Here is a 26,021-nt window from a genome sequence, read left to right on the forward strand (position 1 = left end):
CTCCTGTCAGGATGTCCTAAATACTCTCTAAAGAGTCTCCAGCTGGTCCAGAACGCTGCAGCGAGGGTTTTGACGGGAGTTAAGAAGAGAGAACACATCTCTCCCACTTTAGCTTCTCTCCACTGGCTTCCTGTAGGATCTAGAATCGACTTCAAAGTCCTTCTGCTAACTTATAAGGCTCTCAATGATAAAGCTCCATCCTATTTGAAAGAGCTCATTAGTCCCTACTGTCCGACCAGAGCACTCCGCTCCCAGAATGCAGGTCTTTTAGTGATTCCCAGTATCAATAAAAACAGACTGGGAGGTAGAGCCTTTAGTTACCGGGCTCCTCTACTGTGGAACCAGCTCTCTCCATGGGTCAGAGAGGCAGACACTTTAACTACGTTTAAGTCCAGGCTTAAGACCTTCCTCTATGACAGAGCCTTCAGTTAGGACTGGTTCAGGTAGCTCTGAACCATTGATAGCTATGCTGCTGCAGGCTTAGACTGCTGGGGGACACATCAGGTTACATGGAGCCCTTCCCTCCTCTCCTCTCCTCTCCCCCTCTCTCCTCCCTGCACATTTTTGGAACTGTCATTACCATTACTTGTTGCACTTTGTAGTTTGGCCTTGGTGTCTCGCAGTCTCTCTGTGTTTCCACAGATCCACCAGAGCCCCAACCGCCGCCTGCATCGCCCCCCCCCCCTCTTATTCCCTACTGTTACACTGGCCTGCGCTCCCCTTCCATGAACCAGTCTGCCATCCAGTCCCCCATCAAGCTGGCTTGCTCTCCCTGCCTCCCCTACCAGAAGCTTCCTTCTTCAGCTGTTATTAACATTTCCGTGTTTCCCACATTTTGTATTGTAAACTGTTTTCTTGTCTGTAACAACATCTACTGCACGTCTGTCCGTCCTGGGTGAGGGATCCCTCCTCTGTTGCTCACCCTGAGGTTTCTCAGATTTTTCCCTGTTAAAAGGGTTTTCTATGGAGTTTTTCCTCAGTCGATGTGAGGGTCTAAGGGCAGAGGATGTTGTTATGATGCCATGTGAAGCCCTTTGAGACAAACTGTTTGTGAAAACGGGCTATACAAATAAAATTGCCTTGCCTTGCCTTGCCTTCAGATCCGGGGACGCGGCAAACTACAGCACTGCCAGAGCCAACATGAGAAGAGGCATCAAGGCCACCAAAGAAAATCACAAACAGAAGATTGAGGAACAGCTCAACAACCCCTGGCAGGTGTGGCAGAGCATACAGTCCATCACCAACTACAGGGGCTGTACTGTGTCAGCTGGGGACTCAGACGTAGCACTGGCAGAGGAGCTGGACAGCTTCTTTGCTCGCTTTGAGTCCCAGGCGCAGCACTCAGCCACACCACCCCAACCACCACTCCAACCCACAACGACTTCTGATAGCCCCCCATTCACTGTGGGGATGGAGGACGTTAGACGGGTACTTCGCGCCGTCAACCCCAGGAAAGCCACGGACCAGGGAGTACCAGGGAAAGTGCTGAAGGCATGTGCAGACCAGCTAGCACCAGTATTCACTTACAATTTCAACATGTCATTGATACAAGCCAACATCCCAGCCTGCCTGAAATCGGCCACCATCATCCCAGTCCCTAAAAAGTCACCCACAACCACCCTCAATGGCTATCGCCCAGTAGCGCTCACACCAATCATCACAAAATGCTTTGAGAAATTGGTGCTGAGACACATCAAAGCCTGTCTCCCCTCCACCCTGGACCCGCATCAGTTTGCATACCGGTCAAACAGATCCACTGAAGACGCGATAGCCACAGCCCTCCACTCTGCACTGAGCCACCTGGAGAAACGAGAAAGCTATGTCAGGATGCTCTTCGTAGACTACAACTGAGCCTTCAATACAATATTACCGGACATTCTAATCCCCAAGCTAGCTGACCTGGGGCTCCCACCATCCACCTGTTCCTGGATCAATGACTTCCTGGTCAACAGACCCCAGCATGTGAAGCTAGGCCCCCAACTATCATCAGCCCGCTCTCTCAGCACCTCTATATGTTTTGCACTATCACCAGGACTGTTCTGCCATGTTTGCACTGCAAATGCTATGTCACCTCAATCTGTTGATGACACAGCCACCTTGAATCTCGTACTATAATGTGCCTGTGCACCTAGATGCACCACAGCACCACTTAAAGCTGCTATCCACTCCCACATGTATCCACAGTGAAGCCTGTTTACAGTTGTACAGTCTATGTATATGTCTTATAGTAGTGTAAATATGTGTCTATGTATATTTTTCTATTTATATGTGCACATCCTAAGGAGCAGCGTTGCATCTCATTGTACCTGGTATAATGACGATAAAGGCATTCTATTCTATTCTAAGGTGGCTGCCTAAAACAAAGGGCCCATGAGAGAATTTTCCTATCTAGATTGTATGAAGGTTGATATTGGAAAGTAAATTTAAAAAGTAAGATAGGTTTTTTTGCTCTCACGCTCCTATAATTAGTAGCTAAGGTTATGCTGGAGGAACTGTTATTTTTATTATTTATGTCTTCCTTTTTGAGACTTTGCGTAGTCTCGAAGGGGGAAATATGTGGTATCTGACAGTTATTAGGTGAGGTCAGATTGGTATGTAAGGAGGATGCTGTTGCAGCTGGGTTGTATTATGTATAGTCAGTATAGACAGTTTACAACATGTCTAAGTTAATATACCATGAAGGGGTGGATACGATATTATATAGTCGGGCCTCTTACAGAATAGCAGCCAGAGGTTTAAATCTGGCCACAAGAATCTCTCAATAAATGCTCTAGAGCATTTATTGTCACTACACTATTTTCTGCAATAAACCTTTTTATGTGCAACTAAGACTGTGTCAGCGGCAGTTTCTTCAGCATCTTCACATCATCACCATCTACGTGACATCAACACATTTGAGTGTTTCAAGTACCTGGAATTCACTTTTGAGTATTGACCTTAATCTCATAACAAGGATAATATGACTGAACCACATTTAGACACTCAGAGGGTTTTTAGTGTAAACAGAGAAGGTATAAATGTCATTGGCAGAAGAGCTACGAGTTTATGAACTCAACAATTTAACTCTTATGACCTTTATTTAAAACAGATAACTGTGTTACCCTTCACAATTTTGGCTTTTTTCATGTTTTTTCTCTTTAAAGAATCACAAAAATACTCAAATGCACCTCAATATGCACACCCTGTCCATCCATCCATTTTCTGCCTTATTAGGGGTTGCGAAGGGGAGCCTAACCTTGCTGCCCTCGGGCAAGAGGCAAGGTACACCCTGGACAGGTCACCAGTCCATCACAGGGCCAACACATATAGACAGAAAACCATTCGCTTTCACAGCCACACCTACATTCAATTTAGAGCAGGGGTGGGGAACCATGTGCCATGGGGGGGCATGTGTATGCAGGTTTTCCCTCTAACCAAACACTTCAACAGGTGATTTCATGGATTAACACACCTTCAGCCAGAGGAGTATTAATCAGTGAACTCACCTGTTGAAGTTTTTGGTTAGAGGGAAAACCTGCATACACATGGCCTTCCATGGCACATCGTTCCCCACCCCTGATTAACCTAGTCCCCTCTTGCATGTCTTTGAACTGTGCGAGGAAGCAGGAGTACGTGGAGAGAACCCATGCAGGCACAGGGAAAACATGCAAACTCCATACAGAAAGACCCCATGCTCAAAGCGGGGCTCAAACCCAGAACTTTCTTGCTGTGAGGCAACAGATCTAACCACTGCACCATCGTGCTGCCCTTGAGAATCTGGATATTTTGCTTTTTAAATTAAAAAAAAAAATCACAATATTCAAAATATTTTGAACTAATGAATAAAATTGGTCAAAGAAAACATTATTAAAATAATAACTCTAAAAAGAGTGCTGTCTTTTTAAGGTAATCATAAAAACAAACAATTGTAAGAATGAATTAATTGTTTTAAATTCAATATGAAATTCCCCCCCCCCCCCAAAAAAAAGAGGAACACAGTGGTGCAGTGGTTAGCACTGTCGCCTCACAGCAAGAGGGTTCTGGGTTTGTGCCCCTACTCAGGCACAGGGTCTTTCTGTGTGTAGTTTGCATGTTCTCCCTGGGTTCTCTCCAGGTACTCTGGCTTCCTCCCACAATCCAAAGACATTCAAATAGAGACAAAGCTAATTGAATACTCTGAATTGACTGTAGGCATGGCTGTGAGTGTGAATGTTTGTCTGTCTATATATGTTGGTCCTGTGATGAATTGGTGACCCATCCAGGGTGAACCCCGCCTCTTGCCTGAAGGCAACTGGGATAGGCTCCAACACTTACGGATAAGCCGTAGTAAATGGATGGATGGATACAAAAACAGGCTCTAAAAAAGTGGAACTAAGTTTAACCACTTAGGTTACTTGTAATCTCTTCAGGTGACTAATAACACTGCCCTTAAATTGCAAGCAGTTTTGCTAATGATGAGCAGATAAATGCTGGATTAATATGCTTTGATGAACTGATAAAGCACATCTTCACTCATATACAACAGGTTACATGAGATGAAAGACATCGCACAATAAAAGATAATGAATATTTGAAGGCCAAATATTCCAATAAGGGTAAAAGAAAGAATATTCACAACACTGGTTAAAACTGGCAAACCATGGCTTAAATCAGCTGCAGCTCTTATACAGACACATTGGGCTATAGCTTATATAGCTATATAGCTTTTGAAATGACATGCAGGAGTGTTGACGATGTGTAATTAAAAGAAAAAACAAATGACTGAAAGTAGCAATTACTGATACACTCTGTGGTCACTTAAAGCACCACAAACTTAAATTATAAAACACAGGAAATGGCACCTTATTTTTTTCACTTTATGTTTTGGGAACACACACACATACAATCAATCCACAGATTTGGCCTCTTCATTGGACTTCTTAAGGAGGGTGAGCAGGTTCTGTGACATGAAGTCTGCTGTCCCATTGTTGCGCTCCAGGTCTTCCACTGTGACACGGATAGAAGCAGCTTCTTAGCAGTATCTTTACAGCCAACAGTACTTCTGAATGGTCTCTTTAAAATCAGTTTTAAAGAGTTAATGGGACACTCTTGGGATTTAATAATGCACTACAAGTAAGAAAGCACAAGAGAGATGTAAAGGAATGTTCTTCTCATCGTGTATCTCAATGTCTACATTGAAGGAAAATACCAACTTTTAAAGAAATATTTGCCATCCTCTTAAGAACCAGAGAAGACAGATACACTTCTTTCCTCTATGCTACATAGCTGAGACCCACAGAGTGCTCTCAAATAAATACTGATTAGCTTTGTGCAATGAATGGTAGTGTTAGCATAACTCTGTAAGAAGCACCCAAATATCCTCATTTTTTTGTCTGCAATATAACTAAGGTTGTGCGAAACATGTTAGGAAATAATTTGATACTCATAAGTCTAACTTGAGATAACACTAGGGACATTACCATTTCTTGAGAGCTTCTCCAGAGCCAAAAAAGACATTGCACAAATGTTTCCATTGTGCTGCACTTATGATGAAAATAAAAATTACTTTGATGTGGAAAAACTGGCAGTGTCCCTCTTATTAAAAATACCTCACCTCATTTAATGGGACTTTGTTGGGATGTTGTAACTCTCACCTGCCCCAAAAATCAAACATCTCGCACCATTATCCATAAAACCACTGCTGTCATTCAATACAATCACTTTTAATCAAGATTTACATCCAATAAATATGGAATGTCATCAGTTGATGTGATTTAGTTGAAAGTCAACTCACATATTTCAGAGTGAAGAAACAAGAAAAAGATTGAAGAAGCATCCAGGGGCACAAGATGTTAGTTGCTAGCATTCAGAGGGCCATGTCAATACATGCAGCATTTAAATAGAAAGAGAGAGAGAAAGAGAGAGAGACAAAGGAAGGTGGGGTCAGTAAACACCTGGAGGGCAGAGACCAAAGGGTCATAAAGACAAATCCCAGCACTTGCAGCAGTCTAAAATACCAAGGCAAGTAGGTGGCAATACAATACACTGGATCCTGTCTCTGAAAGGATCTCTTTATAAGACTTAAGCCAAAAGAACGTAGATGCACACTTCTGTATATATACAGATTCAATAAGAAAATGAAGTTCCAGTATGTACATTACATTTTGGCATCTGCTGGTTTCATTGTGAGCAGTGAAAGAAATTCACCATTGATTGAGATGTGTTGATCTGACAGTAAACACAGCTCCTGTAGGTTGAGTAGTGCATTTACGAACAAGATTAAGACAACAAATATTAGTGACAGTAATCAGGCACAGGTGCAGCACTCACAAACTCCAAAAGATCTTCACAATGTCAAATCTCTCTTCTTAAACCAAAACAAGAGGGCATTTTTCAAGCTACAGAGACGTACTGGGCTTTTAACCTGCTAAAGTCATCTTGACCTCTTCCTGCCGTATGTCAAACCACTCACATAAATCCACAAATGACATTTAGCTTGCCATACATTTAAAAGGCCCATATCCCAAAGCTTCACGTACAGTTCCATCATTCAACTCATATATTGGATCACATTCGCAAAACCAGACTTTATGCAATCATCTACTCCTGTGGAGCAGAGGGAGGATTTTCATCCTTGGGCTTGTCTTTCTCATCCTTCAAAGTTGGTGGTGACATCTTCTTGATCCTGTGTGACTCCTGCTGTTGCTCTACTGCTCCTTTCACCTCTTTTCCTTTCTTTTGTTCAGCTTCTTCAGCTGTACTGCCTCCTGGCTCCTCAATATTCTCCTCTTTTGTTTCTTCAGCAACAGACTTGGCCTGGAGAGGCTGCTCCTCCTCATTGTCCTGCTTGAGCACAAACTGCTGTTTGAGTTGGATCTCCCCATCTTGTTGCTGTTGCAGAGGGGTCTCCTCCTCTAGATTCACTTCATCCACCTGCTTTGCAGAGTTGGCCTGTTCTACACTGTATGGATCTTCCTCCAGCCTCTTAGTTTTAGAGAGGATCTCATGCAGTTCGGGGGACATGTAATAAGGCCTCTCAGAGGAGCCATCATTTCTTTCCAAATCCTCACCTTTTGAGTGTGTGCGGTGTTTTTTGTTTGTTTGTTTGTTTTTTAAATTGGGTTAAAGGAAAATTAAGGGAAAAGAAATATGGTAAGGTGTGAAAATAAAAGTGGAATTAATAGGAGAGATGGGACAAAGAGGAGAGTCAGAAACATGTCAGGAAGAAGAAACCAACGGTTTAGTTTAAGATTATAACTTTAAACAAGGAAGAAGACTCCAAACAGTGCAGCTCTCATCAACATCAAAAAAGATTACTTACAGAAGCAGAGAAAGAGTGTATCCACACACATGGCGTACACACTGAAGAAGCCATGGGCGATGAGGTAGGATCCAACTACCACAGTCTAAGTGGAAAGAAGCACATGTCAACACCATTACATTAAATACCAACAGGGACCAAAGTGATGGATCCCATCACACAACCGTAAATATCTCTCACCAGTATCGGCACCCAGTAATAGTTAAGAGATGGAGCAGCCTCCTCAACAGCTTTAATTCTTCCAGAAAAGAAGAAGAAAGAGAAGATTCCTGTGCCGGAAATATATGTGAATTATTCACTAAATATATTTACACCAGTAATCTTGATACATCCCTCTTAACTACTTTAAAAAAGAGGATTACATCTAAAAACAACTTGCTTACCAACAATTACAACTATGAGGAGTTTTCCAAGGAACAGTAGGAAGTCTGTTACTTTATCCAAAACAGCCACCCTGTGTTGAAACAGGTGGAGTACATAATCAAGCATAAAAAATAGGTAACATCTCAAAAGTACTCAAACAAAAACAAAAAACTGCAATAAAATGCCTATAAAACTGTGGACATTGATATAATTAAATCCTACCTGACAATGTTCCTCATTAGAAGGGAGAAGGCATCTCGTGCTGAAGCACAGAAACTTTTCCCATAGATCGCAATCTGGAGATAAACAAGCAGTGCTAGCAGATGCAATTCAGGATGCAATAAGTAAAACTATCATACACTTTTTGACAGATCAGAAAATGCAACTGTGCTGAGCCTGAAAAGGGGGTCTGAAAATCTGGAAAATTAGATGCGTGCCCTGAGGAAGTCCTGTCTTGTGCACGGCAATTTGTAGTAAAACTAAACAGTAAGTATGTAAACACTATGTGTGTATCTTGCATTCAGCTGAGGGTCATGTCTCCACGATCACAAATATACATTTATTCATGTCCGTGCTGCCTTGAGAATCTGGATTTTTGGCTTTTTTGTTTTTGCTGAGCGTTTTGAAATTGCTTCAGAAGAGAAAAAAAACACAAAAAAGTCTAAAATTCTGCATGTAACAGCTTCATCTCAAACTAAATTGGAGCATCCGAAGTTGAATTAATGGTGCCATTTGGTATTTACCAGAATACTCAAACAATTATGAACTATGGCAAAATCCATCCATCCCTCTGTTGTGTACCACTTATCCTATTAAGGGTCGCGGAGCTCCGGCTCAAACACAAAATCTTTCTGTGTGGAGTTTGCATGTTCTCCCTGGGTTTTCTCCGGGTACTCTGGCTTCCTCCCACAGTCTAAAGACATGCAAATAGGGACTAGGCTGATTCAATACTCTAAATTGATTGTAGGTATGACTGTGAGTGTGAATGGCTGTCTGTCTATATATGTCGGTCCTGCGATGGACTGGCGACCTGTCCAGGGTGAACCCCACCTCTCGCCCGAAAGCCGCTGGGATAGGCTCCAGCCCCCCCCCCCCCCCCCCCCCAGCGACTCTTAACAGGATAAGCGGAAGAAAATGGATGGATGGATGGATGGATGGTGTCTATTTTGAAATTTTCGAGAGCCACAAGAACTCACCATGATGTAGGCATTTCTGTTCAGGAACTTGATGCACTTCTCCAGACACCAGAAGCAGCACTTCATGCAGCTTAACAGGAATTTTGCAAAATTGTTTTGTGCACCTGGAGGATAAGACGTGTGTTTATCATCTGAACAACAGGGGGAGCTACTAGGAACATCAGTTAAAGCACTGGATTTGTAAGGAGTTGATCCTAGGAGAGGAAATGACACAGATTAGGCTAGAAGTACTTGATTTGGAGGGTGAAAATTTGAGTTTGATGAGAGAACTTGAAAGCAGGACAAAAGCTAGGTAGTGACATTTTTTCAGCCACCATCATTCCACCGGAGCCACAACCAATAGCTCGCGTTCTCGGCCTCTTCTACCATTCCTTCCATAAGCTTACTCCCAAAACGCCTATGTCTTGAAGCAGCTGGACTGCCATCCTGCCGACAAAGCCTCTGCACCCAACGTCCACAGGCTACACCCTGGTTCTCCACCCAGCCTCTTGGCACTCCACAGCCAGCTCTGCGTACTTGAGGTGCTTTCTCTCATGGGCTGCTGTCATGCCCTCTTCCCAGGGGATGGTGAGCTCAACAAGGAGGATCCTTTTCTCCACCGCTGACCACACAACAAAGTCTGGTTGGAGAGTAGTTGTTACGACCTCCCTTGGGAAGACCAGCTGCTTCCTGAGGTCTGCCAGCATCTGCTACTCTTTACTGGCTGTGAGGGTACTGCTCTTCTTCTGGCTAGGGTGCTGGGGTGTGCTGCCAGGCTTCATGAATCCAGCCGGGGCAGGCTTTGCTGGTGCCGGTGTAGCACGGTTTGCTGCTACTCTACGGCTCTCCAGGACCTCAGCCAACTTCGTGAGGACTTGGTCGTGGTGCCACCTGAACCGTCCCTGGGTCAGCGCCACTTTGCATCCTGATAGGATATGCTGGACGTTTGCCTTGGGTTTACCACGCAAGGGACAGCTTTCCTCATCTCTGAAAAACTGTGACAGATTTCAGGGACAAGGGAGGGTGTCATATGTCGCCTTCAGCACGAAGCTGAGCCTGGATTGTGGTGTCCTCCAGATGTCTGTCCAGGAGATATGCCTATTCACATTGGCTTCCCATCGCTTCCAGGCTCCTCGACTGCCTTGGGATATTGCCTTGATGTGGAACTGCTCCTACTCCAACTTAGTGACCTCATCCACCACCATGGTCTTCTGCTCCCTCTTGTTGGCTTTGGACCAGAAAGGTTGCAGTACTCCCCAGCCTAGGCCGGTACGACTAGTCTGGACTGATCCCATCACCTCCTGATGTTGCAGTGTGGAGATGGCACAGTCTACCTAAGTCTGTGCCTTCAATTTACGATGGACAATGACTTTTGCTGACCAACCTAGTGACCTCATCCACCACCATGGTCTTCTGCTGCCTCTTGTTGGCTTTGGACCAGAAAGGTTGCAGTACTCCCCAGCCTAGGCCGGTACGACTAGTCTGGACTGATCCCATCACCTCCTGATGTTGCAGTGTGGAGATGGCACAGTCTACCTAAGTCTGCGCCTTCAATTTACGATGGACAATGACTTTTGCAGACCAAACAAGAAGGTCCACCAAGTCCTTCAACTCCATCATGAGCCTAGGCTGATGAGTTGGATAGGGAGCTCGAGCATGTTCTGGCCAAAGACACCTGCATCCCAGAAGCAGCAGGGTAATCCCAGCCATTTACCAATGTAGCTGTTGGCAAGGGTGTCCATCCTGCTGACTGATGTCATAGGGATCTCACTGATCTTTCACATCACCTGATGGTATAGGGTGTGCTGGTAGCACCACACTTGAAGTTTCCCAGGCAGGTGGCTCTGCTCAATCCTCACCAGTCCCTTTGCAAGTTGCTGCTTGGCTAGCCTTCCCATCTGCTTATCCGTGAGGTCTGCAGTGTATTGCCTTCCCAGGCTCCTCAGTGGTTCTTCATCTACCTGTGGCATAGGCTCCCCTCTGGCGACAAAGGTGGTCTTCGCTTGTGCGCCCTTCCTTAGGGAGAGACTCCTCAACTTTCTAGCCCTGATCTGCATCCTAGCCCACGTGAGGAGCTCATCAAAGCATTTAAGGAGCCTGGTTGTGCACTGCGCCATCTGGAGAATGCTCATCACATTATCTATGTAGCTCCAGAGCGGAGGAAGCCTCTCACCTAAAGGTAGTTTCATGCCACCGACTACCTCCCTGGCTCCTCTCACGATGACTTCAAAGGCTACTACAAACAGGATAAGGGAGATGGCATATCCCATGGCAATCCCATGTTCCAATTGTTGCCATCCTGTTGTGTACCCCACCAGGGTGAAGAACATATGCAAGCTGCTGAAGTATCAGCTGATGGTGTTCTGCATGCAGCTTGGGATGTAGAAAAACTCCAGCACAAAATCTATCTAATTTTGTGGCACTGAGCCATATGCGTTGGCAAGATCCAACCAAACCACGTGGAGATCAGTCTTCTCTCTTTTCGCATGCTGGATCTGGTCCCAAATCACCTATGAGTGCTCCATGCATCCCGGAAATCCAGAGATTCCGGCCTTTTGGCAGCTTGTGTCGACGTATCCATTTCTGGTGAGGAAGTTGGTCATCCCCCTTGCCAGGACAGAGAAGAAAATCTTCCCCTCCACGTTCAACAAGGCAATGCTTCTGAACTGGCTAATAGTGTAGGAGTTCTGTTCCTTGGGAATGAAGACCGCTACAGCTTGCTGCCACTCTGGCGGAACTTGCTGATTCCTCCACACTCTCTTCATCAGCTTCCACAACACCTTTGTTACCTGAGGGCAGTTCTTGTAGAGCTTGTAGGGGAGTCCATTGGGCCCAGGGGCAGAAGCCGACCTTGCTTTCTTGATGACCTCCTCCACTTCGTGTAGCTTTGGAGGGGAGGTGTCGAAGGGCAGCACGGGCGGAGGTGGCCCTGGTAGATAACCTGGTGAGCCCAATGGTGTTGCCCGCCTGTTGTTGCTGTACTGGCTCTAAAGGTATTGCTCCAGCTCCTCCTTACTGGTCTCCAGCCTGCCGCTCCTCTTCTCATACAGCAACTGTCGGGTGTGTTAGTAGGGATCACTGAAGAAGTTCTTTCTCTCCCTTTCCCTCTTCTTCCTCCTCCTTCTAATCCTCTCCACTCTCCGCAGCTTGGCAAAGTTTGTTTTGATTCCGTCCCACAGCTCCTTCAGGCCAACTCTCTCCTCGGGGACAGCTTTCCTCCAGCTCTGACGAAGCTGTCGCCTGGCTCTGACCAACTACTCAATCTCTTTTACTCTCCGTCCTTTCATGGGGGCTGTGGGCTCTTTCCTTATCACCTCGCCAAACTTCTCTCTGCATTCATCAAAGATGATCTCTCCCCAGACCTTTAGCTTGTTCTTGACGGTTCCTCGCAGCACCAACTTCAAGAGTTGGCTCAGTCAAGCTTCTGCCACACCTCCCAATCGTTTGCTTTGGGCCATTTTATTTTCCCATGCCTGCCTGGCTTCTTCATCATTGGCTTTGTGGGATGTACTTCGGGTGGGTGCTTACGATTCTGGCTTTGGGTCCCTGTCGTCTGAACCTGCTTGCGCAGAGCGAAGCCACTGTTCTGTCCACCCTCTGCATTTCTTGAGCCCCTGATGGACACGTTGCCCCCTAAGTAATGTCACCTTCTCCCATCCACAAATACATCTCCAGAGAATCTTTTCACTGTCGTTATTCGTTCCAGTCATTCCCTATTGGTCCGTCATGCTGGGCCCATCTTCCAACCCGCCTCTTGGAGGGCCCCTGGGTTGTTGTTCTTTCTCTTCAATGTAGCCATTGTAGGTGCTTCCTATCCAATGATAGTAGGACAGGATTTCCTATGCAGGGATGAAATATTTTTCCAGACCATGGATCTCCATGGAATCCACTGACCAAAGGCCTTCTGGATTTTTACAGTGAATTTTTGATAATTGCAGAAAACAAACTCTGTGGCAAAGGTTTATGAGACTTAAATATTTTGTTCAACAAGATAATCATCAAAAAATGAAAACATTACTTGTGATTTTTGGGGTGCAATTGCCATTGGTAGAAGTACTTAACCAGCTATGCTATGAAAACACTACAATGCACAGAAATAACTTAAGCTGACTTTGTACTTCTTCAGTTTCTGGCCTAATTAATGTTTAATGTCTTCAACCACTTCTGTAGCCTCAATTGACTACTTTTTTTTTTGCAACCGCTGCTTTTAAGATACATAAATGCTTCAAAATTCACAAGTGTGATATTCTCTTGATTTTTTTTTTCTGTGGAAGACATTGTTAAGATAAACAATGTTCAGACCTTACTTTAGGCATGTCATAAATACTAATTGAATTTGAGATGAGGGAACAGAACATTCTGTAATGCAAACTTGGGTGCAGGTTTTAGGATTCTTTTACCACTCTAATATTAAAGGTTTGCGTGTTGATTCAAACTAAGGAATCTCTGCTACAATTAACTGCATAAATATTATTCGGAAAAACGATCACATGTTTGATGAGAGAAAAAAACTGCAAAAAATCTTCTGAAAAGTCTCAAAGACCACAATCCAGAGGATGCTGACTCTTGAATTATACCATATTTGATACACTACATAGTTAACTCTAAAAGACCTTTGCAGCAAAGTATGGAAAAATGTGTAAGGAAGGGAAAAATTCAAAAAAGTTTGAATGTTTGAAAGATGAAATCTATACCAGTAGGTGAGAGAAATCAACTGTCATTCATTTTTATTTTACAATCTAAATCACAGTTTGCCGCAAAATAATCGTGTCTTAACCAGGAGCATTGCAAATTCTTAAGATTTTTGTGTTTGCAGACCCCAGAATCAAATCCTTTTAGCAGTTCAAAACCATGACTCCGGAGCAAGTAGTTTAATGGAAGAATCCCACATAATGTGTAAAACCACAATAACAGATTAATTATGATACATGAAATGTATGAATTGGCTTAAGTGTTTAGCCTGTTAAGACACAGTTGTATTTAGCATTTCAGTCTGCTTTGGATCTTCTAACCTTTCAGCTTGTGATCCAGGTACTCCAGAATAACCCTGATGACTTGGACCATTGAAAGGATCAATGAGCCGAATGCCAGGGATCCAGTGTGATACCTGAGTAAAAGGAGTAGAAAGCAACAGGGCATCTGTAATCCCCATTATTCAAATCACATGCACTTGGAGAGAATAACCTAACATTTCCTAAAGTTATTCATCCTTTTTGCAAGCTTATACAATGTCTTTTAACGAATCTGCAAAACTCATAACAATTATAGACTCTTTAGTTTAAAAATGAGAGCAGAGCAGATCCAGTGATTACACACAGATTTTAAAATGTGTATGAAATGACATCGAAGGGCTAACTTATGGTTCATTTACCAACTTACTACTATCAGAATGCAATGGGACACTCTGGAAAATGCATGTAAATAAACCTTAACTAAACTTAGATCATGTTAAAAAATAACGGTCTCTGATCCAGAAAGGCACACAAGGACATGTTTCTCAAAATAAAAGCAAATCCTTCTTCTAACCTGAGGGCCCGTCCCAGAGAGGAGAAGATGGGGTATGCTGGAATATCCTCAGGTTTTTTGAATGCCCAGTAATATGAGGCAAAAGCCCCTGCCAGGGTGACCTGGCCCATGGCCGTCACAAAGTTGGCACACCAAAAGAAGAGGAAGATATTGTAAAACTGGAATAGAATGAGGTATTTGTGGTAGAGGGTCTCACCACCATAGAAAGCAAACAAGCACTCTGCATCAGGACACTGAGCTGAAATGTTGGAGATGTTGAACGTCTGTATAAAGACAAGGTTTTAAATAGTAAGATTACTGATTCGTCACATCTTAGCAGGATATTTGTCAGACAGTGAGTGGAATGCAGCAATGCCATTTAGAGACCTACCTTGGGGTCACAGGTCTCTCGAGAGAACTCACACTCTGAGCTGTTAAACACTTTGTACACCTGCTCATTGGACGTGGATAGGAAACTGGTCAAAAAGTCAAAGAGACAATGACAACAAGAGGAGGAGGTGATTTCGTAGGGATTATCGGGTCCTCACTTCCCCACAAAGTCTTCACAAAAAGGACTTTTCACATTTCTAATGTATGAATATAATTGTTGTAAAGAGTCACTACCTAGTGACCGATGAGCATTTTGTACAGGGTCTCAACCAGGCATGAGAGCTGAGTTTTGTTATGATAGAGGATAGAATGTTGCAAGGATATGCAAAACTTCCCATTTTGCCACATAAATTCTTCCTTTACAGCATTTTTTATGCAGTAAAAGAACACTTTGAAAGTTTATCATAAAGAATATTTATCAAGAAGGAAAATGTGTAAAATTCTTTCAGATCAGGCCTTATCTTATCTCAACCTTACAGTTTTGTGGCCCAGAAGGAAATAAGAAACAACTGAAAAGTTTCAACATAATAGAAGAGACTGTCGCCAAGTAAAAATACTTTCACTTACTTCATCAATTACATCCTCTGCAATTTTTGCAGTATCCAAATTCTTTTAATTACTTTATGTCATCTTGGTCCTTGGCTAACATTCAAAGTTTTGTACTGCAAGGGGGAGTTAGATAAAGTTTGTTGATTCACATTAAAACGGTCCCTTCATAGTTCTCTGCCGCTACCAATTACACACTTGAACATTATGTATTCAATGCAGAGCAAGTTCTGTCAGGAAACTCTTGTGGCAGCTGGCCATTGGTCTGCTGTGTATATTCATACTGCACTGCAGTTACTGCTGCTAATTTATGAAACATAAACGCTGCCCACCCTCCACCACCCAAGCTTCCACCTTTCATTTGGATCTGCTTCTACATACATTAGAATCTATTTGGGGTTCCTGTGGATACTTTTAGAGAAGATTTAGTGTGCTCCTTGTTTTTGATAGGTTTATGGTTCATGTGTTGCACGCACAGGAAGAACTTAATGGAAGATCCATTCATCACCAAACCAAATACCATATCATTCATTTTATGTCCATTGAAATATTTACCAATAAGTACGTTTTCCTTACATAAAATTAATTTTGACCATGAGGATACACAGCAGTAATGGCCCAGTATGCAATCACCACTGCCAGGAGGGCAAAGGTCAACAGTGGGTAGAACAGTGATGACATCACATGGCCGACAGCTCTGAAAAAGAGGAGAGTAGATGTGATGGTAACATACAGTTTCAAACTCTCATTGCTGTTCACTGAAACAACTCATGGAAGGTTGACAGGAAATACAACCTAATTAAAGCATCAATAAGTTACTTTCTCAGCGACTGAGCAGCAAAAAAAATATTATCATAATATAAAGTTATCAAAAAGTTGCAAAGTCATGCATCTCACAGTTACAGAGCAGACTGTTAGGCAAATTTAACTGTTTCCACTAACTAGTTTCAGGAAGCCTCTCCTTGCTAAATGACTGGCTCCAGACAGACCGATTTAGTAAGTTTAATAGAGAATTTTTTGCAGAAATCAGGTTGCCAGAAGCAGTAAAGAGGAACCAGCTGCAAATTTGTGGACAAGACCAATCAGAACAAGGAGCTGAGAGATGCTAAAATGCTCAATAGTGCAGATGGATCAAAATCTCAGGCAGACCTGCTGGCTTCTTTGATCAGGGCAATCGCAATCAAGATTCTCTTCCTGAGGAAGATGAGTAGCAGGATGACGATGACTTCCACGATAGCAAGGATGATCACTACAAACAAGTACACATTATAGCTGACTCATCAGTACTTCCTACAGAGTTGTTTTACAGGGTGTGAGCCTATTTGTACGTACTGAAAGCAAGCCAAGTTTGTCGGATCTGCAGGTAGACTGAGAAGTCTGTCTGCAGTCCAAGGTCACGAATTGTGATGTCAGCACCAGGCTCTCCTTTCAGACTTGCAAACTCCATGTAACAGTGAAATATACCTGTAAAACAGATCAAATATTTAGTTTTTTTCTGCAAAACAAGGAGCAAGCACCATGATATGATACAAAACCCCGGCAGCTTAAACAAACAAACAAAAAACTGGAGAAAATATGACGTGCCTCAAAACTGGATGACTCGTGTAATGTGTAATCTGGCAAGATAGCCTTGAACTTATAGAAAAGCCCTTCAACAGTCCTTTAAAGTTGTGGTTTATTTGAGGATTTTGAGTCAGGTTTCAGGATTCATTGTAGCACGAAAACAACATTAGTCAAAATTACTGATGACCTTTTGACATCAGATGAGGGACTTGTCACTGTTCTGGTCTTGTTAGATCTTAGTGCAGCTTTTGGTGGCAAAGCTAGTCCCTCCAATCCTTTTACAAAGACTGGAACATGTAATTGGCAATTAAAATAACAGCAATAAGCTGATTAAAGTCTTATTAACTGGGTCAATTTCAGTTTGTACTTGTTAATGATGATTCTTCTGTGACCATTGCAGTTAACTATGGTGTTCTGTGCTTGAACCGGTACACTTCACCCTGTATTTGCTTCCATTAGGTCACATGATACGGAAACACTGCATTATTTCTCATTGTTATGCATATGATACACTTTGTTGTACTTACTACGGCTTTCCCTCCAGTGTAAACTCTTGCTTGTGTTGAATATCGCATACGTTACCAAATGAAATTGTAGAACACACAGTTGTACTTAGCAGTGCATCCACATGAAACCAATCCGCTAACTAAATTTGAGGCTAAAGCACAAAAAATCCTGTATGACTGGCAATTTCCAATTACTAAATTCTGAAAAATTGTGCTGGACCCAAACCACCTTATCTAATGAGATAGGTACCCTGGATGGCATTATGTTGGCCCCCAGCACCACAAGAAGGAATCCGGGAGGTATCTTTGATCAAGAGCTGTTATTTAAATCCAACATAAAACATATCCCCTGGACTGCCTTCTTTCATCTATGTAATATCACTAGGATCAGGCCATCCTGTCTCAAAAGGATGCAGAAAAACTAGTCCATGAATTTGCTACTTCCATGGTGGATTAGTACAATAGGATGTACCAATAAGTCTCTCAAAACTCTCTCCAAAATGCTGCTGACTATATATTCACAACAACCAGCAAAAGAGATCATATCTCTCTTGTACTGGCTTTACTGCAGTGGATCCCTGTCAAATTCAGAGTGGAATTCAAAGATCAGTTAGATACCTTATATGATAGCTCACAGTTTTGTATTATCCAGTGACAGCCATACACTCCCATGATTACTTATGGTTCCTCAGGCATCCAAAAGTAGAATGGGCGCCAGATGCTTTAGTTATCATGAGCTTCTCTCCTGAAAACATCTCCCTGTTTAGGTCCGGGACGCCAAAAACTTTTCTACATTGAAGAGAAGACTGAAGACTTTTTTTTGGGATAAAACTTACAGTTCAGGCTGTCTTATTCTACTGAATCCTCTCTCCTCCTCTCTGTCCTCCAGTAATCATTCATAGCCAATGCATGCATGCTACGACCCCCAAACCTTTGTATCAGTATTAGCATTAGCTTAGTATGAGTAAGATTCATATTAATATTCTCAGTATTGTTCGAACATTAAAGTCAGCATTTTATTTGTATGAGTACCAGTGATAGCCCTTTAATGCTCGTATGATGCTGAGGGTGATTCCTTAAATAGCTGGTAGATATAACTATTGGTGCCTAGTTAGGGCCTGAGCCTGAAGGTACTTCTGGAGGAGCTCGGTTTACCGAGCGGTTTAATTCACCGAGCTGAGCTCGCCTCTAGATGGTGTTGATAACCCACATATGACGGCGTTTAGTTTTCCGACGTATTTCTGCCTTGCACGGCAGGTAGCACGCAACAGTTCTGTGAATATTCATAGTGACATGACGGAAGGGAACGTTGCCGGAAATACTCGCTACTCGGGCAGGTGAGCGAATTCGCATATTCGCGCGAATGACACAAATGGACACTAAAATGATCCGGCGTCAAATTTGAGCGAATGACGCGACGCGAAATTCACATTCGTGTCCAGTGTGAACACGCTGTTACACAGATGGCAGAGAGAGAGCAGAGAAGGGAGGGGCTCTCAAAGGGCCAGCTCTCAGCTCTGCATCACACTTGGGCTTCTGTCTCCTAAACTACATGGCCTAGGGATTTGGCAATTACATCGTTGGATTCGGGCCGGTGTCAGCGACGCGGCCATAGGCTGCACGGGGGCTCAGGCCCTAACAACGCCGCTTGCAGCTTAAATTTATTATTCTTCTTGCTGCTGTTGCTACTGGTGTGTCTTAACTCAGCTCGTCACCAATCCCTGTCTTTCTCTCTGCTTGCCTGTCCTTCTGCATTGTTAGCATTCCCAAAATATCTGCCACACCCTTTTCTCTCTGTTCGTCTCTGTCCATCTTTTCCCTTATCTTTATCGGTCCCTTTCCATTATCTATTTTTGTCACTGCCCTCATTTTCCTGCTCTCGTGGTCAAAACAGATGGCCATGCCCATTCAACCTGGGTCTGCTAAACATTCCTGCCAGTTAAAAGGAAGATTTCCCATGCCGCTTTCCCAAGATGTGCTTGCTCATGGAGAATTGTTCGGTGTAAATTAATTCAAAGAATGTGGTGCTACACCTAGTAAAAGTATAATTATATAACTTTTTATCTGACTTGGTGCTATACAAATAACACTGACTTGACTTGACATGTTAGCAAAAGCAAGAAAAAACTTTATTACAGTATATCTCTCAAGACTTACCATATCCAATGACTAGAATAACCAAGACAATCATGACCCAGACCATGACACCTGCCAGGAACCGCAGCAGGACGATGAAAATCAAGCTGACAGTCATGGCTATTACCAGACCACTAGAGAAAGTAGAAATGTTAAACTGTCAAACTATTAAGTTGACATCCATGCATGTAGGGAAGTAACTATTTTCTTGTTAAATGAACATGTTATTGTTGTAACAGCAACTCAAACACAATGATCACTAGGCAAGTCAGTCTTACAGCAATATCCAATGCCAAGACTGAGTGTAGTCCTCAAATATTCTCATGGCCACCTGGCGAGCTTCAACAACCATGTTTGACTTCCTGAAAAAGAACACACCAAAATTCTAATCATGTATATTACAAAGATTGATCACAGACTGACTTGATGTTGCAGCTCTACAGGCTAGGCTGCTATGATTTGACTGGATGAATAGGACATGAAGTTATGTTCTCACATTCATAAAGAACCTGTGGGGAGCATTTTAAACTCCACCAAAACTAATGCCACTTCTACAATAGGCTGACACAAAAGCCTTGATCCATAGTGAATGGTCTAAAATAAAGGGAAATGAATCATAAATTGTATGTGTGCCTTTTCAAAAACCAAGTTCTAGTGCATCATGAAAAATAGTTATTTGAATGGTGGGTTTGGATGCACTGATTCTGCTGAAGGAGGGAGTTCCTTCTTACTTATCTGTCTAAAACATAGTTTAGAAGCTAAAAAATTATGTTTCCTCTGTCCTGTTTATAACAGATAAACAACAACAGATATTAGTTTAAGTTTAAGTACTATATTTCTGCACCCTTTATAAACCAGTAGAAAGACTGTCCATTGTTCCTCTAGAACTGATTCTTTTAGTCAGTGGGGGAATCCCTTTGTATAGTATCAAGATAGGAACACCAGGGATGGGCCTGACCACCCCTCATTTAAGCATCAACATGGGCCTGCCAATTGAACGGTGCAGGAATGAGTCAGGAAACCCGAAATTAAGTCAGCATTTTTCAACATCTGGTTGCTTCATCTCAAAGTCAATAGGTTTTTGGATAAATGCCTAAAATAAGGTCTGCTGTTCAAAATAGCTTAAGAGATTTTAACAGTTTATGTTATAGCGTAAACTTTTGTTCTCTTGTATAACTTATGACAGTAAATGGCACACTCTTGAATCTTTTAAGCACTGTTGTATATTTTATATTAAAGACTGTGATTACTAACAACTGTTAGACTGCTGAAAAAAATCCCATTTGCTTTTTTCAAAGGAAGATCCATGACAATGCTAACTTCTAAGATGGCCAACAAAAATACATCATTGCTGCGGCACTCAACTGTTACAAGATTGCTATGGAAAAATTGTGGGCATGGACGAAAAGGAAAACTGCATTCATCAGGATCAAGAAATGACACCTGCACTGTGCTTTGCGCCTCTTTATAACAGAGCAGCAATTGGATGCAAAACCCAACTGGTGTCATGAAAATAGAGCAGCACCATGGAGGCTGTTATAGCAAAACACCACAGAGCTTATAAATAGGCAAGTGAATTATGATGATGTGTGATATGTTTGTTGTCAGCTGATGAACTAACTGATTTACCCAGCATCTCATGGTAGAATGAGGATATCTGTTACTTAAACAATCCTTCCATCCATTTTCTACCACTTATCCTGTTAAGGGTCGGAGAGGCGGACTACATGGAGTACACCCTGGACAAGTCGCCAGTCCATTGCAGGGCCAACACATATAGATAGACATGAGAACATGCAAACTCCACACAGAAAGACCCTGTGTTTGAGTCGGGGCTCAAATCTGGAACTTTCTTGCTGTGAGGCGACAGTGCTAACCACTGCACCACCATGCCACCCCTTAATTAATCCTTTATCTTTGAAATAAAACAAATGAAGTAATGTTTCAAAATAATTATTTTCCTAATGGTCAAAAACTCAAGACGACTAACCTTTTAACTGATTATCAAGATCAAAATCACACTTTCCTGTCAATCAACTAATCTGTTAAATGATTACCTAGGAATAGGCATACATTGTTTTAAATACTATTGGCGAAGTCAACTTCATAATGCATGTTCATGACTAAATGCATTCCCATGAGATTGAAGATGACTCACTTTGATGCCTCCAGAATGTCTGAGGCACTGACATTGACTCCCTGTCCAGCATCAAATGAGGTCTCATTGCCCACCACCACCACACCACCTTTCAGAGTTCCCAGGGCAGGAAGGCAACGACGTGTGACTATGAGAGGAGTAGACGATCAGTTTTTATGCAGTGCTCTTGGAATCACAATCACTAACTTGAAAATAACTCACAGGCTTTGCTGGGCATGAGCATGGCAGGACACAAGCTGTCCCTAAGGATCTCAGGAGGACTCTGAATAACACACACACAAAAAAAACAGCCTTCAATTTACCATGCATGGTGTAGGTCACAGTTTCAATGTAAGCATGTATAGAACATGAAGGATCCACGTATTTGAATGATATACCAATTTGGTGATGTCCACACCATCCTTGCAGTACTGCTGGTAATAATCACGGTCCCCTTTGTTGCCTAGCTTGGCTTTTACCAATGTCAGATGGCGGTCAGGACAGCTTTTGACACATAACTGAAACAGAAAACATCACAATTAATACAGCCCATTGTTAGGAGGGGAAAATAGTTGTACAACAATTTTATTGTTTTCTAACCTGTGTGGTGGGACACTGGAACTCAAGCAGCACCAGTGGACTGGCACATTTCAAGATATTGAAGTAGAACAGAAGGGGTTTTTTCCTGTTTTGTACGGGTTAAATAAAAATAATTATTTTATGTTAATCATAAGTACCATAACCTGAAGATGAAAGGCTTCAAAGGGCAAAATGTTCAACGACTTACTCCAAGGGTGTTCCAGCTTGTCCGCAGAACTGCCCTCTGCTGTCAGTAGGATAGATCACTTTTCTGGGGTCCCCCTGGGACCAGGCTGTACCGAGAGGAGTTATACTCTTTCAGAATAACTAAAAACAGCAAATATTTCAGTGCTCCTTATCATCTCCTCTGTTGCTTTAAAAATATATTGATCATGTAATTTAAATTTTTAAAATATTATGGGTCAATTACAGTTTTTCTTAATTGCCAAAACACTAAACCCAATTCTCGGAACTACATGCTCATTGGTCCAAATCCATTCAATGAACCACCCACTCTTTTGGCAAAACTATAAACGCATCCAACTAACAAAAATGCATTTTGAACTGTGATGCACTTGATGTGATGTATAATGTAAGAAATGTTAAAAACAATTTAAGCACAGGTGCCATAGCTTCAAAACAGATCAATGATATGCCAATGATAGGATGAAACCAATATAAGTTCATTCAGGGTGATAACTTTCTTCACGTTTGAAACTTCATATCCATCCATCCATCCATCCATCTTCGACCGCTTATTCTGTTAAGGGTCCAGGGGGTCTGGAGCCTGTCCCAGCAGCCTTCGGGCGAGAGGTGAGGTTCACCCTTGATAAGTTGCCAATCCATCGCAGGGCCAACACATATAGACAGACAACCATTCACAGTCACAGCCACGCCTACGGTCAGTTTAGAGTATCCAGTTAGCCTAGTCCACTCTTGTACGTCTTTGGACAGTGGGAGGAAGCCAGAGTACCCATGTCTCTGGTCATCATGATTGATGACCAGCTGACCTTTAAGGTTCATGTGGCCTCAGTTTCTCGGTCTTGCCGTTATGCCCTCTACAACATCAGGAAGATCAGACCCTTCCTGACCCAACAGACCACACAGATTCTGGTTCAGGCTCTTGTCATCTCACGCATTGACTACTACAACTCTCTTCTGGCAGGCCTTCCTGCATGCTCATTCAAGCCTCTGCAGATGATCCAGAATGCAGCAGCACGTCTGGTCTTCAACCAGCCCAAAAGGGCACATGTCACCCGCTGCTGGTTTCTCTTCACTGGCTTCCAGTGGCAGCCAGGATAAAATTCAAGGCACTTCTCTTGGCTTACAAAACAATCACAAGAACGCCTCCAGCCTACCTGGAATCCCTGATCCAGGTCTACTCTCCTTCTTGCCCACTACGCTCTGCATGCGAAAGACGCCTGGTGCTTCCAGCCCAGCGCTGCTCCAAATCTCTAGCCAGACTCTTCTCTTCCGTTGTTCCCAAATGGTGGAACGAATTACCGAACTCTGTGCGTTCTGCTGAGTCCCTTTCTACTTTTAAGAGACAATTGAAGACTCAATTGTTCAGAGAGCACCTAGGCACTTAACCTGACTCTTCTCCTCTTTGGGGTAGAATAAGTCAGAGGGTCCAAGACCCAGCACTTAGTGATTATGTAGCACTAACTGTGTTGTGTGATGTTGTATGTCTGTTATATTTAAAAAAAAAAAAAAAAAAAAGGTGGGGGGGCGACACTTCTTCTGCCACTAGATGGCAGTACCTGTGACCAAATCACAACTGAAGCACTTTTGCACTTCCTATGGACTTTTCCTTAATTAGGTCTAAATTCTTGCTTGTGTTGTACATCGCTTTGGACAAAAGCGTCTGCTAAATGCAATTGTAGAATTGTAGAATTGTACCCAAAGAGAACCCACACAGGCACAGGGAGAACATGCAAAATCATGCAGAAAGATTCTGTGCTCAAGCCGGGACTCGATCCCGGAACCTTCTTACTGTGAGGCAACAGTGCTAACAACAGCACCACTATGCCACCCAGGTTCATATCAAATATGGGAAAAAACTATCGGAGAGGCAAAGTACTGGCAGAATGATGAATTACTTGTTGACTTGCATTCATTTCAGAGTATCTTTTTTTATGTTTGTACAGTAATGCTGAATTAACTGAATTATGAAACGTTTTTGTTTGTTTCTTTAAATGAAAAAAAATACAATAGTAATCTTTCTTTACCACATGCCTTGAACATTGTGCTTTCCAGTTTTGATGTAGTTAGTACTGAATACTTGATAGTGTTTTTGCTTGTTGTGTGATACTTGGTAAGAGGCATTTTGTTTAATTTAATTGAACTCTTTTGAGATGACTGTTTGGTTTGCAAAAAGATTCTGAAGTTTTGTTTATAGAGAGAAAACAATCGAAGTTTTAAAGAATGTGTAAAAAAAATTGTTAGGGTTAAAACTGTTCTGGCAGAACAATCTTACCAAGGATTCCCACTGCAAAGTAGCCCAACAAAGCTACAATGAAGACAATACAGCAGAGAATATCTGTGCATCCCCTGAGGAGAAGAGAAGAGAAGAGGAGAAGAGAAGAGAAGACAGGTATTAGTATTGTTATTGAACAGTGTTTAATTCTTACCACTGATTCACTAACTGACATCTCACCTGTTGTGAATGGGCCCTTTAAAGTAGGGGTCAAACTTCCTGGACTCGCCTGGAGATAAAAGAAATAACAGATTTCTGAAAGCATCCTTCTATTATATGAAACCATGATATCTATTTCCAGTCTCAGTAGAGCACACGCTGTAAAATAGTGTTTTCTCTTCAGTTATTGACTTATAAACGCTCAAGAAGACTTCATGAAAGCTGTTAACACACTCATGGAAGTAAAAGACTTAGTGTACATTTAAATGTTAATTATTGTTCACAGCATTAATACAGTGCACAATGCACTGACACTGGTAAGTACCTGTTAAATAAAAATCCTGAAAAATCATTTTGTTCTCATCCAAATATCTTGTATCTTTATAAATTATTTTTATCAAATCATTTTATCATCAATGATGAAACTATATGTGTAAAAAATCTATGTGTCTTAAAAACTGCTGTTGCTAAAATGTAATTAAACAACTCTAAAAATATCTTCACACCAAGAACAGAGGAAGCATTAAGCTTTTAAGGTACAGTTATTTCAAAGAATAAGTTTAGGTTTGTACTTATAGCAACAGAATTTACAGTTTTTTTCAATTGCTACAACACTAAACCCTATTGTCAGAACCAAATGCTCAGTGCTATTGGACACCCTTCTGGCAAAACCTTAAGCATTTTTGACCTGATTAGACACAACTTACAAACATTCTCACTCACTAAAATATATTCTGCACTGTGATGAACTTGTGTTGCATAATGGTAAGCACAGGTAGAAAAGTGAAACTCAATTAAAGCACAAGTGTCTTGACTTAAACACATCAACTCAAAATTGACCATACTTGTGGCTAATGATGTGAGGAAAGCAATAGAAGACAGTTCAGGGAGCCCTGATAATTGAAGTTTAACTATGGACAGAAACAATCTGAGATGAATAGGCATTGTAAAAGTAAGAGCTGGTTGAGGAGGAAGAGGAGTGGAAAGACAAAGAACAGTTTCTACTCACACAAGGTTAGTCCAGTTGCCATATTTTAAGCTTTTTTGAGACTTACCATGACCTGGATGACTGAGAATATCCACAGATATATACAAAGAACAGTTATTTCTGATGAAATACAGGCTACTGTGATAGACCATATTCTTGTCCACAAAATGAAAATGAGGGAACCTGATGAATGCAACCCAACCTCAGCAGATTCAGTGT

At 42.3% G+C, this 26,021-nt stretch overlaps 1 protein-coding gene across 7 annotated transcripts in view; it reads right to left on the reverse strand.

The window, feature by feature from the left end:
• Positions 1-26,021, reverse strand: part of slc44a2 (solute carrier family 44 member 2 (CTL2 blood group)) — a 43,775-nt gene that overhangs the window by 11,492 nt on the left and 6,262 nt on the right. For 2 of the 7 annotated variants that reach the window (XM_086210718.1, XM_086210719.1), the window contains exons 2-22: positions 24,836-24,884; positions 24,656-24,729; positions 22,388-22,472; positions 22,201-22,285; positions 21,999-22,118; positions 21,823-21,883; positions 21,622-21,748; positions 19,742-19,825; positions 19,485-19,597; positions 16,591-16,722; positions 16,408-16,507; positions 15,863-15,955; positions 14,714-14,798; positions 14,344-14,606; positions 13,830-13,924; positions 8,839-8,942; positions 7,865-7,938; positions 7,663-7,733; positions 7,460-7,548; positions 7,280-7,364; positions 6,116-7,028 (exon numbers count right to left, since the gene is read on the reverse strand). In XM_086210718.1, coding sequence (XP_086066844.1) covers positions 6,559-7,028; positions 7,280-7,364; positions 7,460-7,548; positions 7,663-7,733; positions 7,865-7,938; positions 8,839-8,942; positions 13,830-13,924; positions 14,344-14,606; positions 14,714-14,798; positions 15,863-15,955; positions 16,408-16,507; positions 16,591-16,722; positions 19,485-19,597; positions 19,742-19,825; positions 21,622-21,748; positions 21,823-21,883; positions 21,999-22,118; positions 22,201-22,285; positions 22,388-22,472; positions 24,656-24,729; positions 24,836-24,884 — 2,459 coding nt within the window. In that variant the 3' untranslated portion in view covers positions 6,116-6,558. Of the gene's footprint in view, positions 1-707; positions 1,801-4,212; positions 4,966-5,752; positions 5,818-6,115; positions 7,029-7,279; positions 7,365-7,459; positions 7,549-7,662; positions 7,734-7,864; positions 7,939-8,838; positions 8,943-13,829; positions 13,925-14,343; positions 14,607-14,713; positions 14,799-15,862; positions 15,956-16,407; positions 16,508-16,590; positions 16,723-19,484; positions 19,598-19,741; positions 19,826-21,621; positions 21,749-21,822; positions 21,884-21,998; positions 22,119-22,200; positions 22,286-22,387; positions 22,473-24,655; positions 24,730-24,835; positions 24,885-26,021 lie in introns of those variants that run through there. The other 5 variants (XM_086210721.1, XM_086210722.1, XM_086210724.1 and 2 more) reach the window with 5 other exon arrangements.

Source organism: Aulostomus chinensis, chromosome 8, assembly GCF_037954235.1.
Source record: "Aulostomus chinensis isolate RoL2024-O1b breed Wild chromosome 8, RoL_Achi_v1.0, whole genome shotgun sequence".
Taxonomy (NCBI): Eukaryota; Metazoa; Chordata; class Actinopteri; order Syngnathiformes; family Aulostomidae; genus Aulostomus; species Aulostomus chinensis.